The sequence below is a fragment of the Drosophila miranda genome, chromosome XR, assembly GCF_003369915.1.
Source record: "Drosophila miranda strain MSH22 chromosome XR, D.miranda_PacBio2.1, whole genome shotgun sequence".
Taxonomy (NCBI): domain Eukaryota; kingdom Metazoa; phylum Arthropoda; class Insecta; order Diptera; family Drosophilidae; genus Drosophila; species Drosophila miranda.
Window position 1 is genome coordinate 9,733,771 of NC_046674.1, and position 17,434 is coordinate 9,751,204.

A 17,434-nucleotide genomic window follows, 5' to 3' on the forward strand; every position below is an offset into this window, starting at 1 on the left:
CGCACACACTCTTCGTCGTGCAATGTTAGCGCCGTCTGGCGGAGGAGAGCCATACTGAGTCTTGCTCAGTTTAAGGGTATTCATGTAGAGTTCCCTCTCGTGTTTTGACTAGAGCCAAGCAGATCTCTACTGCTTATCTGTAATAATGGTACAGGTCTTGAAATCACAAATGCATTCACTCTGAAGACAAGTCGATGATTGGCGGTGGAATGGTATCGATAAAGAGAAGGTCCCCCTACTGAAATATTTCTTAACTCCAATCGCACAAGTAATGGGGCCATCTCCTAGGGCCTTTCCAGCCACTTTTGAGATTATTTTCACATACAATTTATACGATAATTAGCTTGCAGTTGTCAACTTTTAACTTTTGCTGCCAATTGCGGAGTTCATTGATCCGCGGGACAACATGGTGGCTCATTTGTTAAGCCATCGGATGGCTGGCCTCATTAAGTCCAGTCGTAAATGAGTTAATGGATGCGACAAGACGCTTATCAAGTCAGCGGCTAAGCCAAAGGCAGCACCCCACAAAAGCCCCAACCCACGACAAAGTCGAGCCCCAAATTGATCCGAAAGTTGTGTCACTTTTGGATGGGGGGAAGGAAACTCACGAAAGCGACAAATCGGTGGCCGCTCTGACGTCAGTCGCCGCCGAAAACACACACAACAATTGCGCCTCTAATTAGAAGTTGAACATTTTGAGGCGTGGAGTAATCGCTGTTGACACCTCCTTAAATCTCTCGCACTCCGCTCTGCTCCTCGTGAGGCCAAGACAAAGGACTTCATTAGGCCGCAGCCCCCGCCACAGCCCCCGCCACAGCCACCACCACAGCCACCGCCACCGCCACTGCTTTTATCGTAGATTGTCTTAGAATGTTCTTCGCATAAAATTGGCATTCGGCTTTATTTATAGCGCATTAAAATCAATTTTGTGCGTAATTAAATAAAATCCAACAACAATTGAATTAATGCTCGTGGCAGGGCGGAAGGGCGCGAATCTATTTTTGACGCAAGGAAGGGGCCGGTCTTCCAAATGGGGACTCCACTTGAAAACTGTCATAGCCAAGGATATTTTTAGTAAAATCCCTCAAAGAGAAGGACCAGCCCCCAGAGGGACTTCTTTAAAGGCTATTTTTAACGGCACAAATGCCCAAAATGGAATCAAACGCGAAACAAAAGGAAATTGAAAATGGGAAATGGAAAAGCGTCTGGCTGATTAATAATTGATCGAACGAAGGAACAGGACGTCAGGGAAAACAATTAAAAGTCGAAGGACGAGCGGACAAAGTCCAGAAGTTGATGGAAAGTCAGGCGCCCTGAGGCGGCGGGGGATCCCCCTGAGTAAAGAGCAAAGGCCGGGGGGGGGGGGGGGGGGGGGGGGGGGCAGGGCGCGTGCATTGACACCACCTGGCGGCCGGCGGCGCAAGCAAACAGCAACGGCAACAGCAACAGCAACGGTAAACAAAATTCGCTTCCCGTTTTAAGAGATGAGGCAACAAATGCGAGCAGGATGAACAGGACGAACAGGACGAGCAGGACGAACAGGAGGACAAAGGAGAGCCCTCGGGAGTGGCGGTGCCAGGGAGTGCAGGGTATATTGAGTGCAAGGTAGGGCACTCCCAGCACTCTCTACGCCACATCTCGGACCGTTCTGTACCCTGCCTTTGACATGTCCTGGAAGGCACTTTGCAGAGAGAGCGAGAGAGCCCGCTTGCAGACCTTCGCAGACACCGGGCGAGTCTATAAAAGGACGCGGCTTCCGATTTGCCGACTCAAACGCGGCAGGACAACGTAACCGAACACACACTCTCCCGAAGCAAAGCGAAGCGAAGCGAAAACCGAAGCACGACGCACGACACGAAACCTAGCGGCAAACGGCAAACGGCAGTCGGCGGCGTCTCTCGCGGACAAAGACCGGTTACAACAACAAAGGAAGTGGATCTCGGCAAAGGAAGGGTGTCGGGTGTTGGGTGTCGTGTCGGCAGACAGGAAGCGGAAGAGCAGCGGAAAAGCAGCGGAAGTGCAGCCATTTGCACTGCCTTCAGCCTCTCACCGCACCGCCCCGCCCCGCCCTGAAGCGGCAATCAGGAAGCAGTCAAAGGAAATTACTTTCGGCCAGAAATTGAATTGAATTTCAGCCATTCCATGGGTACCCCTCATGTTTGCTTTGCGGACGAGCTGCCACAGTCGGAGGCACAGTCACAGTCCCAGAAGCCGAGGCGGAAGGAGAAGACCTCCAATGGGAGCAACGGCAGCAACGGGAGCCTGAACAACAACAACTTCAATCTCAACCATTTTGGGGGCAAGAAGTCCATGTCCGAGCTGGAGGTGTGCTCCTCCCCGGGCAGCAGCCTCAGTGTGTCGCCCGTGCCACGGTTCGAGCGGAACCTGGGCTTCTTTCGGCAGCTGAGCCGACGCTTCGGCCTGAGGTCGCAGGATGACCTACTTCAGTCGGAGGATGACGCAGTCGCTGTCTCTGCCGCCGCCGCTGCAGTGGCAGTTGCAGCCGTGCAGCAGCAGCAGCAGGAGGAGGATGCACACAGTTCATCGACCGACTCGTGCTCCTCGGGGCGTGGCCTGGCCGCACACCAGTCGCGGCTCGAGCTGATGTCCATGTCGTGCGCCTCCAGCGAGACGAGCAGCACCCTGGACATTGAGGAGCAGCAGGAGCACCTCCAACAGCACCAGCACCAGCAGCAGCAGCAGCACCAGCGCCAGCAGCTCCAGCTGAAGCTGAAGCAGACGCAGACGGGCCGGGCCAGCTTCTCGCGGCTGCATCGCCGCTCCACATCCTCGCTGCGCCGGGCCTTCGAGAGCCTCTCGCTGACCTCACGCTCGCTCTCGTGCAGCGGCCCGTCGCCGCCGCCGCCACCCCCGGCGGCCGCCACCCAAACGGCAATGCCCCTGAAGTCGGCTCTCAAGTCCGCCTCGAATGTGGAGCTGCACCAGCAGCCTGCGACAGTCGGCTCCAAGTGCGGCAGTGGCGCCTCCTGCCATGCCTCAGCGGGCAAGGGAAAGGGAAAGGAGAAGGAGAAGCCGCCGCCGCAGAGGATTCTGCGGCAGCCCGTCTCCTACACATATCTGAAGGGCATGTCCGGCCTGCCCACCCAGCGGGTGCCCCGCAGCTCCGTCTGCTGTCAGTATGCGAGGCGTTAGAATGGGATTCCAGAAGATTCTAGACCTGGAGATTAGCCATCAACCATTTCCCCATTTCCCCATTGCCCCTCCCCCCCCTTCATCAGAAATTCATTTCAAAATCTGTGATACAACAAGCCTTTCCCTCCTGCCCCCCATTCCCCCCTCCACGGCCCAACCACTGCCCCCATCCATCATATCCGAAAGTCTTCGCCAAACACAAAGAAAACAAAAAGGATATTCCTTTCCACAAGAATTGAAATGAGAAAGGAGAAATGTTTTTTTTTTAAATTTGAATAACTTTTGCACTTGAAAAAAAAACACAAAAATTAAATATATACCGAATTATACAATAAAACAAAAGAATTATTAAGTAGAGAGGCATTCGTCATAGTACAGACACACACACACACACGCTTGATTCTAGATCAGAAAATCATGCCACATGCCACACACATACCACTACGCATGCCAAAGACTGTAAAAGAAAAATTCAACTTTTCATTGGTTTTTTTTTTTTTTTTGTTCGCGCAGTAGAAGATTTCCTTTAGATTTAAAAATTCCTAAAACGATTCGTGCCTTTATTCGGAAAAGTCAAAGCAAAGCAATGCAAAAACAAAAAATCAAATATTGAACGAGTATTTTCTTTCGCCGAAGAAAATGTATGGACGGATAAGTTAAGTGTAGATTTTTCCTTAGTGAATGTTAAATGGGATCAACAATTTGTCAGGCATTTATCTATGTTCCGAAAAAACCTTAACATTAACATTAACTTTAACTTTAACGTTAACTTTAACCTTAACTTTAATCTTAACTTCAATTATTTACATTAAGAACTTGTTCCATTCCAAATCAAAAACAACAACTTATTTGCCAAAACCAACCAGAAATGATATATATATATAAGATATAGCAACAACAATGAAGAATAGTTATAGAAAGAGCACTCCAGATCCAGCAAAAGTAGGAATATCCATAACCGAAAAAGCCAACTTGACTAGACTAGACTAGACGTGACTTGACTTGACTCGAGAGTGTACTTTATGCGTACTTTAGCCGTTTACACACAGATTTACATGCAGTTTAACCTAAAGATTCAAGTAAAATACAATGCAATCCAAGGCCTAAAGATATACTCGTTTATACACATTCTACATACGGATATACACATATATACATATATATATATGAATCGTAAGCAAAAGCAATAACCGTTGAGGGATTATATACTGAAACAATATCAGCATAAATACTATATACCACATATATACAGCAGCAGCAGCATCTACAAAATATTGTATTATCAACTATTTACCAACAGCAGAACACAGCAGAGCAGAGCCGAGCACCAGAACCAGAAATGTTTGGGACAGGCAGCAAACCACATAGCAATCCACACGCAAAATGAAAGTTCAATAAAAGTGAAATAATTTACACGACAAAAAGATGAAAAAAACGAAAGTCTTTTCTTTAAGGATGGTAGCCCTCTCTGAGGGAGAGCAGCGGGTAAGGGGCTGCGAGGAGCGATCTCTTGAACATCAGGCACTCACCCTGCAAAGGCTGAGCTGAGCTGAGAGCTGGTATTTCCCATTAAATTTCTACTGATGATTGCTCACTTTTTACTCGTTACTCGTTACTCGTTACTCGCTACTCGGTAGTCTGTCCACTGAAGGTGGACCACTCAGCAATCCACATAGCAATCCACACGCAAAATGAAAGTTCAATAAAAGTGAAATAATTTACACGACAAAAAGATGAAAAAAACTAAAGTCTTTTCTTTAAGGATGGTGCCCACAGGCTTGGATATCCAGCCGGGGATCTCTCTGAGGGAGAGCAGCGGGTAAGGGGCTGCGGTGTTGCGATCTCTTGAACATCAGGCACTCACCCTTCAAAGGCTTAGCTGAGCTGAGAGCTGTTAGTTCTTATTAAATTTCTACTGATGATTGCTCACTATTTACTCGTTACTCGCCACTCGTTAGTCTGTCCGCTAAAGGCACTCGCACTTCGTCTGTACTTTTCCATCCACTTCAATCTATTTGTCAACTAATTAAATCGCCATTTCCATATCAACTTGTGCCCTTATTCATTATAATCATAATAGGCTTTCCCCATTCCCATTCCCAATCCCATGCCATTCATTTCTCACTTAATGTCTGCGCCGTTTTCTGTGACACCAATCGAGGCAGAAAACTTTTGCCCATTACAAAAAGTTTGGCCAAAAATAGCCACAAATCAATGGACATCCCACAGATTACGATACGATTACGATGATGTCTATGGCCATGATGAGGCTGCTGCTGCCGATGACGGTTATGTGGAATCTGCAATTAGAGAGTGAGAGCTGTTCTTGGACTCCGTCCCGATTGAGTGGCTCCCCCACTCGATGGCCAGCCTCAACCCGTCTCCGAAGAAAATAAGTAGAAAAGTAGAAAAGTTGTCCATGAAAGTAGGTCAACGATTGAATTGCCATCAGATGGAGATATTTGGTTGTCAGGGCAATATATGACAATGACTGAGGACACATCTCTCGATGGGGATTCTTGTTGAATTTATAATGAGTGCGCAGCGCAGAGCAGGGCTGTGGATGTCTGAGAGCAGGCGGTGGGAGCCATGTCTAAGGGTTTTTGATTAATATGCTTCCAGCTCAACTGGCAGACAATAAATATCGAATAACCAGCAGCCCGTCGAACCGCAATAAAAAAGAAGAGAAGCGAAACCATCTGACAGTTTGATTTGACAGGCGGCTCCCTCTCGAGGTTCGCCAAAAAGGAGAGTCCTGTAGTTGTGTTTGAATTTGAGTTTTGGTTGTGTTCAGTTTTGCATTTGATTGATTTGTGTGCGACAGATTCGAAAGACTCTCCAGTCTACACTCTCCACTCTACAGAATCCCCACCCTGGCGGGGAGGGGGAACAACAATCATCATAAAAATCCATCTGTTTGGCAAATCAAATGCGAGAGGCAGCAAACAAATTAATGAAATTAGTGCGAATATTAAGCGTAAACTTGGGTAAGCCACAGGGAGTCTCCTCCCCTGCCCCCCCTTTTTGTTTAATGGCCAATCCAAGAGCCTTCCTCCTGCTAAATGGCCGGAACAGTCACGTCACGCACTCAATTGGAGGCAGGGACCTGCTCCATGTTCCATTTTCCAAGCTGATTTGCTGCACACACACACACGCACACACTTGTCCTGTGTGCCTGTTGTCCGACGTGACCGAAAAGATGATGAAAAATCTGTCAGAATCTAAATATTTTGGCAACGCAACCAGAAATTGGCATCCCTACCGCACTATACCCCAGTGCCCAGTGCCCAGCCCCCAGACCCACTCGAAGATTCCTTCGTAGTACGTTTCTATGCGCTGCGGATGTTCTAAAAATATCCTTTGACCTAATTCCCGTTGACAGTCGACAAATGGGCATCATTGAAGTGGGGATAAAGCGATACGCAACGCAACGCCGAGATCCAAAGGGCACACAGTGCGTATGTGTGATTTTTACAGCTGTGATTGTTGCTCATACGCACTGATGGCAACCGAAGAAACCTTTTGCTTGTTTGTCTGTCTGTCTATCTCTATCTCAACGAGACCTTTCTCCCATTTCATTTGAAATTGCTCTCGTACGAGAGTAGTCATAACAATATACAGAACGTTCCTCTGCCCCTTCCTCTTCCCCTCCCCCTGCTGCTGCTCCTGCTGCCAGGCACGTAATCATTTCGACAGCCCTCAAGTATAGTTCCAGACTCTGCCCTGCATCTCCTTCGAGCCACCCAAGAGCTCCTCCTCTTTGCGGTCGTCTGCCTCTGCTGCCGCCCCTCCTTTGCCTCTGCTTCTCTATTGTTTTTCTGCAAAATGAATAGCTATTTTTAAGCATTTAATTAAGAGCCTTTTCCCGGCGTTTATTTTAGGGCATTCGCTAGCCATTTCTATTTATATTTCCACAGAAATTCCCTCCAGTAGAGTACAGCGGAATGTGGCAGCAGCAGCATGGAATGTGGCGGCTGCTTATTAATAATAAACGGAAATAATTTCTGCTCTCTACGTTTGGTGGTTTATGGCACACCCCCACACCCCACACCCACGCCATCCCACCCACAACGAAGGTAGGACTTCCATTTCCATTTGGAGTGGGAGGGGGAGCGGGAGTACGGGCTTCATTTTAACAGGTTACACGGCATTAACTTCTCTTATGGAGTTTCGAGCCCCAAAGCCTCCTGCACTCCCCCGTTTCGTGGTTGTTTATGGGGCGGGGCGTGTTAATTTGCTGCACGCGCCAGCCGAACATGGAAACTGCTGGCAAGGGGCAGAAATGGCGAGGTGGGACCTACGGGTCAACTTGTTGCCACAGGCAGAGGCCGAGGCAGAGGCAGGCACTGATCGAGCTCAAAGATACCCTAAAAGCGGAGAACTCTTCCCCTTTCTGCCTGTTTTCCATTGTTTTCTTTAGGCCCTGTCTCTTTTTGTTGGAGGCACTTTTCCACGGTATGCATCACCACAAAATAATTAATCTTCTGCCCTGTGTGGGCACAGCACACATGAGTGTGGAGTGTGGAGCGTGGAGCGTGGAAGAACAATCTGAACTTGCGGCCTTCTTAGTCAACTTTTAGACTTTCTTTTAGTGGCAATATTTTATGGCAGTTTCACACAGAGGAGCGGGCGGAGGACCCTGCCCTCATTCGAAAATGGAGCACTCCCCTCCGTCTCGCGCCTGCCGTCTCCCTCCACCCGCCTGCCGTCATGTGGGTATTCCGTATACGACTCCATGACTTCCATACAAATATTTGTTTTCGTTTGAATTTTGTGTACCTTTTGTGCCCCGCCATCTCATCATCAACATCAGTGGAGACTCCCCTCTCTCCGTACCGGTCTCCCCCCTCTCTCTCACCGTCTCCTCTGCGCTCCTCTGCTGCAACCTCATCTTTTGATGCCTCTTCAGGTTTTTTATTGTATATTTTTATTGCTCATGTTTCCGGCTTGTTATCTCTGTTGTTTCTCCCCTCCCCCTCCCCAGGCCCCTTTCCCCGTACGTGTTTTAATGGGACTTCTTCCCCGAAAAGAAATATTAATGAAATTTTCAAGAGTAACCGCCCGCCCGCCCGTCTGTCTGTTGCTTTCCCTTCGGGCATCTTTTGGGTAATTTTAGTCGCTACTTTGGGTGCCGCGTATTAAATCGTTGCTCATTGCTAAACACTCGAGGAGAAACGTGTGGCAGTGTGCCAGGAGCAGGGGCAGAGGCAGGAGTAGGAACAGGCGCAGGGCATCACTTATGCTAATTCACACTTTGACCCAAATACCAGACTCCCGACTGTTTCTCCAACGTGTGAGAACAATCAGGTTACACAGAGAGGTCGCCCCCCCATCCCTCCGATGCCCGTCCAAATGGGGCGTGTGTGTGCTTTCACTTCTTGAGGCGCCACTTGAGCCCGACTCTCTCATTAGATATGCAGCCTGTGTTTCGGTAATTGAAGCCAATAGGCAAACAAAATGCCCCTGGCATGGCCACAAGTGACACGCACAGGATACGCACAAAAGTAGGCAACGGAAAGCGGCATAAATTCCATGCGAGAAACAAGTACCACATCCGTCTTCTGTTTTGAAAATAAAGAACCTGCTGCGCACATCATTTATTCACCTCTCAGCGAGCACCCCTCCCCCCCACAGTAATTAGTAATTAGTTATGTAGTTTTCAAGCTGTTTTCGGGCTACTTTCGGGCTACTTTCGGGCTACTTTCGGCCTGCTTTCGGCCTGCTTTCGGCCTGCTTTCGGGCTCTTCCATCCCATGGGGACATCAATTATTCACGAAAAGTGACCCCCAAATGAATGCACAAGCATAAGCCTGACATTTGCAGTCAGTTCCAAGGCCCAACGAGCAGCAGCTACTACGTGTTGTCCTGCGAAGGAGCAAGCCCTAAAGCGGCGATGGACGGCAGCCACTAGGCCATGGCAGCAGTGCACGTACAAATGGCCAAAAAAAGCAGAAGGAAAGACATTCGGAAGGGGGCGGGGGGTTTGGAATTCTAAGGAGTGGCATTTCCCAAAATAAAGAAAATAAACAACAAAAAAAACACTCCTGTGACGGCAAGCTCGGAGCTTTTCCATGCAGTTTTTCCTCCCGAGAATTGGTTGTAAAATCAATTAGAAAGAGGGAGTGACCCGGGCTTTCGCTCTGCCTCTGGCTCTGGCTCTGGCCCTGTTTTCATTCACAAATCGAGCAGAGCTGAGCAGAGCAGCCGCCGCGCCGGTTGAAGGTTAATGCCTGCCCAGGAGGCCAACTGCACTGCACTGCACTGCACTGACGATGACGTACCGCACTGTAGCTCTGTAGCTCTGTAGCTCTCGCTGTAGCTGAACCCGATGCCCGGTCCGGGGCATCCTTGAGCGGCTCCATACGTCATCCCAGCGATAGAGAGAGAGAGAGAGCGAGAGCGAGAGAGACGACCTTCGGGCGGCTGCTGGCTGCTGGCTGCCGGTGAAATGCCATTCCTACTGCTTCGAATGGGATTTCATTCATAATTGCCGCAAATGCGGGATACGCTCCCGGATAAACATCAACAAGCACACGGCAATGTCCTCGACCTACTTTGGCCGCTCGAAGTTCGCCTTTCTCCGTTCTCCGTTCTCCGTAGGCATCTGCTGGCGCTTTCCCTAAGGAAAGCCCACACAGGATAAGGGATACAGGCTACAGGATACAGGAATTGGTGGTAACTTCGTTTGCCTCATTGCGCCACACGTCGCTGGGCATTTAATTCGATTTTCGGCTTCGACTTGGGAGGAAGTGGCTGTGGCAGTGGAAGTGGCAGCGAAAGTCGGTTAGTGGCTCGTTCGATGGGTAGTTAGTCCAAGGTCCTGCAGTGGTTCGATTCAGCAGTTTTAGTTTTGCTTAGCCAATCGATGATTGTGCGATGGAACCTGGGCTCCCTTAAGGGCAAGGCTTAATAATCAGTCGTCAGTCCTCAGTCTTCAGTCCTCAGTCGTCGGTCACATATCAAAACTGACGCAATCTCCCTTTCAATTAGAGACAAAGTGCAAGGACTAGCTTCGAATGATGGGGGAGGAGGAGTGGAAGGAGGAGTGACGCTTGGCCCGGGCGCATTAAATGCCATTCGATGGCATCTCTCAGGCCAGGCTCCACCGCCCCCCTCCCCCCCTCTGCTTCCGCTAGCCAGCCACAATCCCTGTTCAACATTTTATGCATTCCACGCGCTCTCGTCAGTGGCCGCCCGCTCCCTCCCTCTTGCTGCCCTTTCGTTTAGGGTTCTGGCTGGCAAATTGAATTTAAAAACTCAATAATAATCAGTTTATTGCGTATACGACCAGTGGAGCGGAAACGACGACATTTGCATGCGGCTCTCAGGCGGCTAAGGGCTGGGAGGTGGTATCTGGTGGCATAAAAGTGTCTTTTGCTGTTGCCACTGCGATAAGGTGGCAAATGGCAAGGGCATGACATCTCTTCTCGATCCGCCGTCCGCTGGGCATCATCATCGCCATCGTCTGATGCACCTACCGAAGGTTCTCCAAAAATAATGACGTCGGCTCATGCCCTCTCTCTCTCTCTCTCTCTCTCTCTAAGGTATCTCTATCTTTTTCATGGTTATCTAGGTCAGGGGCTAAGAGCTCGTCGTCGTTGTCGTTGTCGTCGTTCTCTCTGTCGTTTGTTGTCCTTAGAGTCGTTGACGTTTGTCGGTTGCGGTTTTTCCTCAGCCGCTTTTCCTTCGCGGCTTTTCCTAGGACTGAAGCGTTCATTCTTGTAGTACCTATGACGTTGCAACGCCTCCCCCTTGCCCCTTGCATATTGCCCCTTGCCACCTCCCTTGCTGCACACACACACAATTGAATCGGCCATGATTTGGGGGGCGGCTGGGAGCTGCTGGCAGCTGGGAGTGGCTCTAACTGCATTTTGGTTCATTGCGTTCCCTTCTGTTCGACATTTTGGTTGGGAATTTATTTATACATTTCCCCACAAACACACACCCCCCCCCCCCACGCTCCACCTCTTTGGGTTGGTTTTTTGTTCAGTAGAGCATATGGCACTCCCCTTCACACCCCCCCTTCACCTATTTATAAACCAAAAAACAAGAAACAAGAAACAAAGGCTATCCCGAGATCCTGATGCCCTTCCCTCAGTCGTTTTTCGTGGCATTTCGTGGCGATCCCTGCCTATGGACAGCTATCCGCAATATATATACAATACTGTGGGGTATATCCCCCCCCCCCTCCACCCACCCCCCTCCAAAAAGGGTATTGAAAGGCCAAACAACAGGCGTGGCATGGCGTCGTTGTGGCGCTTCGTGTATTGCATGGAAATGGATGCTCGAGAGACATAAATAAACTGCAGCTAATTTGAATGCACCAGATGTCCTTGGGACAACGCCACCAGGCAGCAGGCAGAGCAGGCGGAGCAGGCAGGAGGCACCCTTCGACCCCATAACAATTGCAACAATTTGCAACAAACCAAGTGCCTCCTCCACAAGGATACGCGTACACCCCTGCTCTGTGCTCTGTGCTGTGTGCTGTGTGTTTCGGTTGTTTTTAGGATCATTCCAACGCCTCCTTTCCTTTCATTTACTGTCATTCAGGCAAAGGTCAGGCCCCGCCGTTGAACAAAGCCCAGGGTCCAATCCGAGGGACCACTTGACCCACTAAAATTTTAAAGAATACACCCAAGATAAAGGACGAGACGAGCCCATCCTTGGGCTAATCCTTTCGGAGAATGAATGGCCCACAGATGGTTACAGATGCGATGCGATGGCACTCCGGGGCTTAACCCAAATATGTTGGCAAATAATGAAGCTCTTTGTTGGCCCGCATTCTCCAATTGGCCTTCGACCGGTTGCAAGAGCGCGGATGACGTCACCAGCGTCAGGACACACACATGGGCAAGGAGGATATGGGTGCACGGATGGGCTGATGGGCTGATGGCCGCTGCTCTGCTGAATGTCACGCCCCAAAGCTCAGGTTAATTTTAGCCAAAGCCAAAGCCAAAGCGACAGGCGAATGGGCGATGGGCGACAGACCATAATTGGCCGCGAAAAAAACAAATACAAAATATCGAGAGAGAAAAAACCGAAATAGCAACAAGAAATATGCCAATAGAAGCGTGTGCCCCATAACACTTAAGAGGCTTACCGCACCGCACGCGCCACAGCCGCCCGCCCTGGAAAGTAGGCAACATTTTTTGGGGCAAGTGGAGGGGCACCCCACAAAATCTTTTGACAAATGAGGGGCGCCCACAAGGGGCACAAGTATTTTAATTGTTTTGGTGAATCCCGGTTCCGGTCGTGGTCCCGGAAATGTAAAACGGGGGCGCGGGACCATTAAGAGCGCCAAGGAGTGGACACGGGAGTGCGCAAAGGGAGGGAAATTGTGGAGCAACAGATAACGAGATATGACAAGACATTTGATAGATGATGGAATGGCAAAAGGTTCTAGAAGGTAGCTCCAAAAGAAGGCTAAGATCCTCTGCACTACCATCTAGACATAAGGGATAATGGAGAATGGATAATGGATACGATAGTGGAAAAAGGGGCGAATCCCAAGGCAGAGATTCCAAGGATATCAAGTCTATTCCATCATCAGTTTTCCATGGATACCCTGTGATTTGCATAGAACCAAAAACAAATGTCAGGGCAATGTCGAGAGGAGACTCCCAGAGTCCTCGAGTCCTGCTTCAATTAAGAACCCGAGAGGCCGTTAAGTCCAGGCCATTTGTCGGGCCAGAAGAAGGGATTATCAAAGGCAGTACCACAGACACGCACACGCACACAGGCACACACACAGACACACATGTACTTGTAGATATAAAATCTGGTAGCCGTATCCTTCAACTGCAGTTTAAATGCCAAATCAGCGCAAATTGTTCGTCTGGAGAGAGAGGGAGAGAGAGACAGAGAGTGGGGGCCAAGAGGAGGAGGAGCAGAAGGGTTTGCAGTGCTGGGTGCTGAGTGCTGGGTGTTGCCAAAAGGACCTTTGGCTTCTGCAGCAGGTTCTGGCTGTTGTTGGTTTCATAATGTCACTCGAACGCACAGCAACAGAGACAGAGACAGGGAACGGTGAGGGTGGGGGGAGGACAGAGCAGAGACTGCAATGTCCTTGCAGCATGGGGGTTCATTGGCCCAAAACATTGAGCTGCAGCCTGCAGTGCAGAGAGCGAGAGAGAGAGAGAGCTGGCCAAGAGAGAGAGAGCAAAGCTGAGCAGACCCAAGCCGAGCCAAGTCCAGGTTCAATGCACGGCAAGTAGGTTATAAAAAACAGTCAAAAGGCCGGCCCTAGGCGCTAAGATACAGCCTGTGCGCTATGACGTCACACAAAAAAGCGGCAAGCACACAGAAAGCGAGACAGAGACAGAGAAAGAGCGAGAGCGAGAATGATAGACATAGACAAGAGAAAGAGGTGGCCAGGGGGGAGGTGTAGAAGCGGCTTAATTTTCAGTTGAGAAAACCCGAGAAATATGCCAACTTTTACTTTTTCCCTCTCTCTCTCTCTCTCCACCCCTTTTATTGCCTTGTATGTGTGTGTGTGTGTGCGTGTGTGCGTGTGTGAGTGCATGTGAATAAGTGTGAATACACCCATTCGAATGGCGAAACGAGTCTATAAAATGGGCACAAGGGCATTCAATGCGGCATTTATGCTGACACTAGAACGGGTTTTTCCTTCTCCAGCCCCAAAAAATCAAAAAAAAAAATATATAAAAAGAAGAGAAAACACACATAAATGAAACAAAGGAAAACGTAGGAAAGAACCCATAATACGAGCACAATAATCAATCAGTGCACGTGCGGCACATTCGATGTTCGATAATACATCGATGTCGATGAGGAGATGATTAACAAGTCGGGGCAAAGAAAAAGAGGCTAGACACTGGTCTTGTCTCATTAGCATTCGACGGCAGATCGAATGTGGCACAGGCCACAATGGCTGCCAGGAGGCCAGACATCGCGGAAGACCCAGACGGGGAGATACCAGGACAGCACCAGGACAACCAGACGACAATAAAGCCGCAAGACATCGAAGCCGCAAACAATGCTCCGAGCCCTGACGGATAATGGTGGGAACCAGACGCAAAAAACACCACAACAAGGGGCCGCAGCCGGGCTGCAATTATTTACACGGATACGATGGCCGTCCTACAATGTTTTCCACTTCAGCGTAAACTTGTGAACCTGTGGCCCGGTGTGTCCGGTGTGTCCGGTGTGTCCCGTGTGAAGGCTGCCACGCGTTGTGTCACGGGCTAATTATGAGAGCGGCAGACCTTTTGACGCCCCACCAGGGGAGGCGGGGGAGTAGGCCCCAATAAATGGGCATAAAAAGGGACATTTTAGGAGCAAGAGGAGCCATTTATACCCAAACTAAGGCAAAAAATGGGCGTGGTAGCCGCTGTTCCGCACACGAGAGCTTATGGAGTGCATTCGAGCTTGGTGGGGGGCGGCATTGGAGCCGCCATTGAAGCCAAAGGAAAACCCATAAAAAAATGTACAAAAATATTCCATTTGCGAGAGTGAAAAACAGAAGAAGGCGTACATTTCCATCAGTGGAAATTTCTTAAAAACGAAAAGCACAAAAATCAAACGGAAAAGTACAGAGTGGAATCTGCATGAGGCGGAAAATGCGTGGGGAAAAGCGAGCGAGAAGAGTGGGAAGCAGGGAAGCAGGGAAGTGGGAGCCACTTGGAAAATGGAGAAACAGAGAGTAACAGAGAAAAGGGCCAAAAGGCAAAGCTTTATTAATTTATTGGCTAGTTTATGGAACAGCATTTGCTTTGAGTATCTTCAATATGTCCTCTCGTTTCCTACTTCGGATAGGCCACATCCTTCTCGAAGAGGTAGCACTGCAGCCAGTTGGAGCCCTTGTGCTTGCCACAGAACTCGGGCTGCCAGTTCCAGATGAGATGCCGCGACTTGGCCTCCGCGCTGGCGAATCGGTTCCGGTTGCGGCGGCAGGCGTCGACGAAGCGGCCGGCCAGGCGCTCGGACAGCTCGATGCCCTCGCGGGAATGGGCCTGGCTGCTGGTGTCCTCGCAGGCGTACAGCTGCTCGAAGGCGGCCCGCTCCGGGTGGAACTGGCAGCCGAAGATGGGGAAGCGCCGGTGCTCGATGAGGCTGATGAACTCGCAGCCAGCGGGGTCCTTCTGCAGGGCCAGGGGCTGCCAGTCGGCGGTCAGGCCGTACTCCTGCAGGCTCTCCCTGGTGATGCAGTAGCCGTGCTGGTGGCTGGCGAAGCACTCCTCCGGCAGGTCCATGAACAGCTTCGACTGGCGGTAGTCCTCGGTGAGGCACACGGGCAGGGCCTTCTTCATTGAGTGGCACTTGGTGCGCACCTTGGTGCTCTGGGCGGCGTTGATCAGCAGCAGCTGCATGCCCAGGCACGTGCCCCACAGCGGAAAGTATCCCTCGGGGTCACCGGCCCCGTTGTTCCGCTCCATGGCCAGCTGGTAGATGAGATCCGCCGTTCGGACACAGTCGTTGGTCAGGTCGGGCCGCGACTGCCTGTCGGCCTCATCGATGAAGACGGCCCCGCCGGGCAAGAGGATGCCGTTCAGTTGATTCATCAGCGAATCGTAGTAGGAACGATTGTGGCCAATCCTGAAAGGAGCACCGCATAGCATGCATCGATTAATGTGATCTATCGTTGATCAATTTCAGTTCGATTCTATATCGATAACTTTTGATTTTACCATCGATCAAGGACGTCCTACCACTTCATCCTCATTCAAACAAAAACGAAAGAGGGAAGGTTGAGAGCGGCAAACGAAAGTGAAACAATGAAATAGTGCGCTCTCATCTTTCTCTTTCTCATTTCATAGCCCAAAGCGTTTGGCACTCCGCCCACACGGGAGACGGTTGGACGCGGACCAAAAATCTAGGCAACTGCACTTTTCACTCGTTTCTGCGATTTGTTGTTTACGTTCGCCGGGATCTTCCCCACTTACCAGACGGGCACAACGTGCGCCCCCGCGGCCTCCAGCTGCTTCACGTATGAGGCCGCCAGATAACTGTGCCACTTCTTGCCGTACTCGGCCTCCAGCCACTGCGCCACGTCGATGCACATGATCCCAATGCAGGGGGTGGCCTTGGGGGATTCCGAATTTGCGAACATTTCTCTGTGCCTTTGTGTGTTTTATTTGTTTCCCAAGCGATCTGATTTCTCGAAGAGCCAAAACACGACTGAGAAATCTAAGCAAGTGCGATTGATGGGCTTCCAATGCATTTCGCGCATACGGAAATGCGTGCGTCTTGGAGAAAGAGCCCGTGCTGTCCAAAGCTGCTCTCCAGAGCTTTGTCGTGGTATAGTAGATAGCACAAAATCCGTATGCTGTCAGGCGTTGGAGAGGCCTGTAAATTTGTGTTTGCGCCCAAAAGAGACACATTCTGTATATCTATCGTGTATGGTATATTTTATATACGTTTTTGATTGTGTTTCGCGTTTCATATCACGCGGATATGCCGGAGGTCTTCGGAGATCATTCTCCATCATGACAAGGCGAGCTCTCGCACATCTCGACAATGGGGTCTGTTTTTAAACAGTCAGAACATCGAATTGATAACTAATCCGCCCTTTATAAATGGCAACCTGTGTACGTATGCTTGGCCTTCAATGGAACCGGTGTTCCGTGAGTTTACATTGTAATATGTTAATATTTTGTTAATTTTTAATATTTGGAATTCGATTTATATGAATTTTAGATAAACAAATATAGTTTCCATATAGTTTAAATTCAAATTACTATATGTACGTGAGTAGGAATCAAGTCTTCTTAGTCTTCTTTTCTCCTTAGAAGCTCTGCTGTAAGCTAAAGCTCATCTGAGCTGTGCATTCACATAAATGAGGGTACGGTATGAATGGGTATATATATATATGTACATATATATGATAAATCGGGTAACGAAGAGTGGCTGTTGTGGCGACGAGCTTAGAGGGTGTTTGGCAATCAGAGCCGCAAAGCCCAGGACCAAGAGAGCGACATATATATGTAAGAGAGAGCGAGATAGCGAGAGAGCAGAGTCCGTCGCTAAGGTCGTAAACAAGAAATTATTATTAAGAAACACCCACGAACTATTATAAAACTTTATGAACTTTCCTAAGAAAATTAAGAGAAAAAAAAAACAAGCAGTATGCAAAGAGTGCGAACAAACACTCACCTCAAAAACAAACCTTCTCATCTCTTTGGACCCATAAGCGTGCTCCTTGCTGCATTTTTGTTGTTGCCTTACGCCGACGACAAATTTTCTGATCCGAACCGAAAACGTAATGGCACACGCACACATTCAAAGAAATACCGATTATTCCGAGCACAGGTTGTATCTTGTATTT

At 49.5% G+C, this 17,434-nt stretch overlaps 2 protein-coding genes across 2 annotated transcripts; one reads left to right on the forward strand and one right to left on the reverse strand.

Annotated features, from left to right (window-relative positions):
- Positions 1–1,782: 1,782 nt before the first annotated feature.
- LOC108151285 (homeobox protein 5) lies at positions 1,783–4,257 on the forward strand. The gene has a single exon (XM_017279816.2). It carries the CDS (start codon positions 2,143–2,145, stop codon positions 3,151–3,153), a length of 1,011 nt encoding a protein of 336 aa, XP_017135305.1. The 5' UTR covers positions 1,783–2,142; the 3' UTR covers positions 3,154–4,257.
- Positions 4,258–14,812: 10,555 nt separating this feature from the next.
- Positions 14,813–16,467, reverse strand: LOC108151286 (gamma-glutamyl hydrolase). Its single transcript, XM_017279817.2, has 2 exons — positions 16,053–16,467; positions 14,813–15,705 (listed from the first exon to the last, which is right to left on the reverse strand). Exons 1-2 carry the CDS (start codon positions 16,217–16,219, stop codon positions 14,913–14,915), a joined length of 960 nt encoding a protein of 319 aa, XP_017135306.1. The 5' UTR covers positions 16,220–16,467; the 3' UTR covers positions 14,813–14,912.
- Between the last annotated feature and the right edge of the window lie 967 nt (positions 16,468–17,434).

Coding starts and splice junctions, on each gene's coding strand:
- LOC108151285 (XM_017279816.2), top strand. CDS start 2,143: ATGGGTACCCCTCATGTTTGCTTTGCGGACGAGCTGCCACAGTCGGAG.
- LOC108151286 (XM_017279817.2), bottom strand. CDS start 16,219: ATGTTCGCAAATTCGGAATCCCCCAAGGCCACCCCCTGCATTGGGATC. Junction 15,706..16,052: donor GCGCACGTTGTGCCCGTCTG/GTAAGTGGGGAA, acceptor TGCTCCTTTCAG/GATTGGCCACAATCGTTCCT.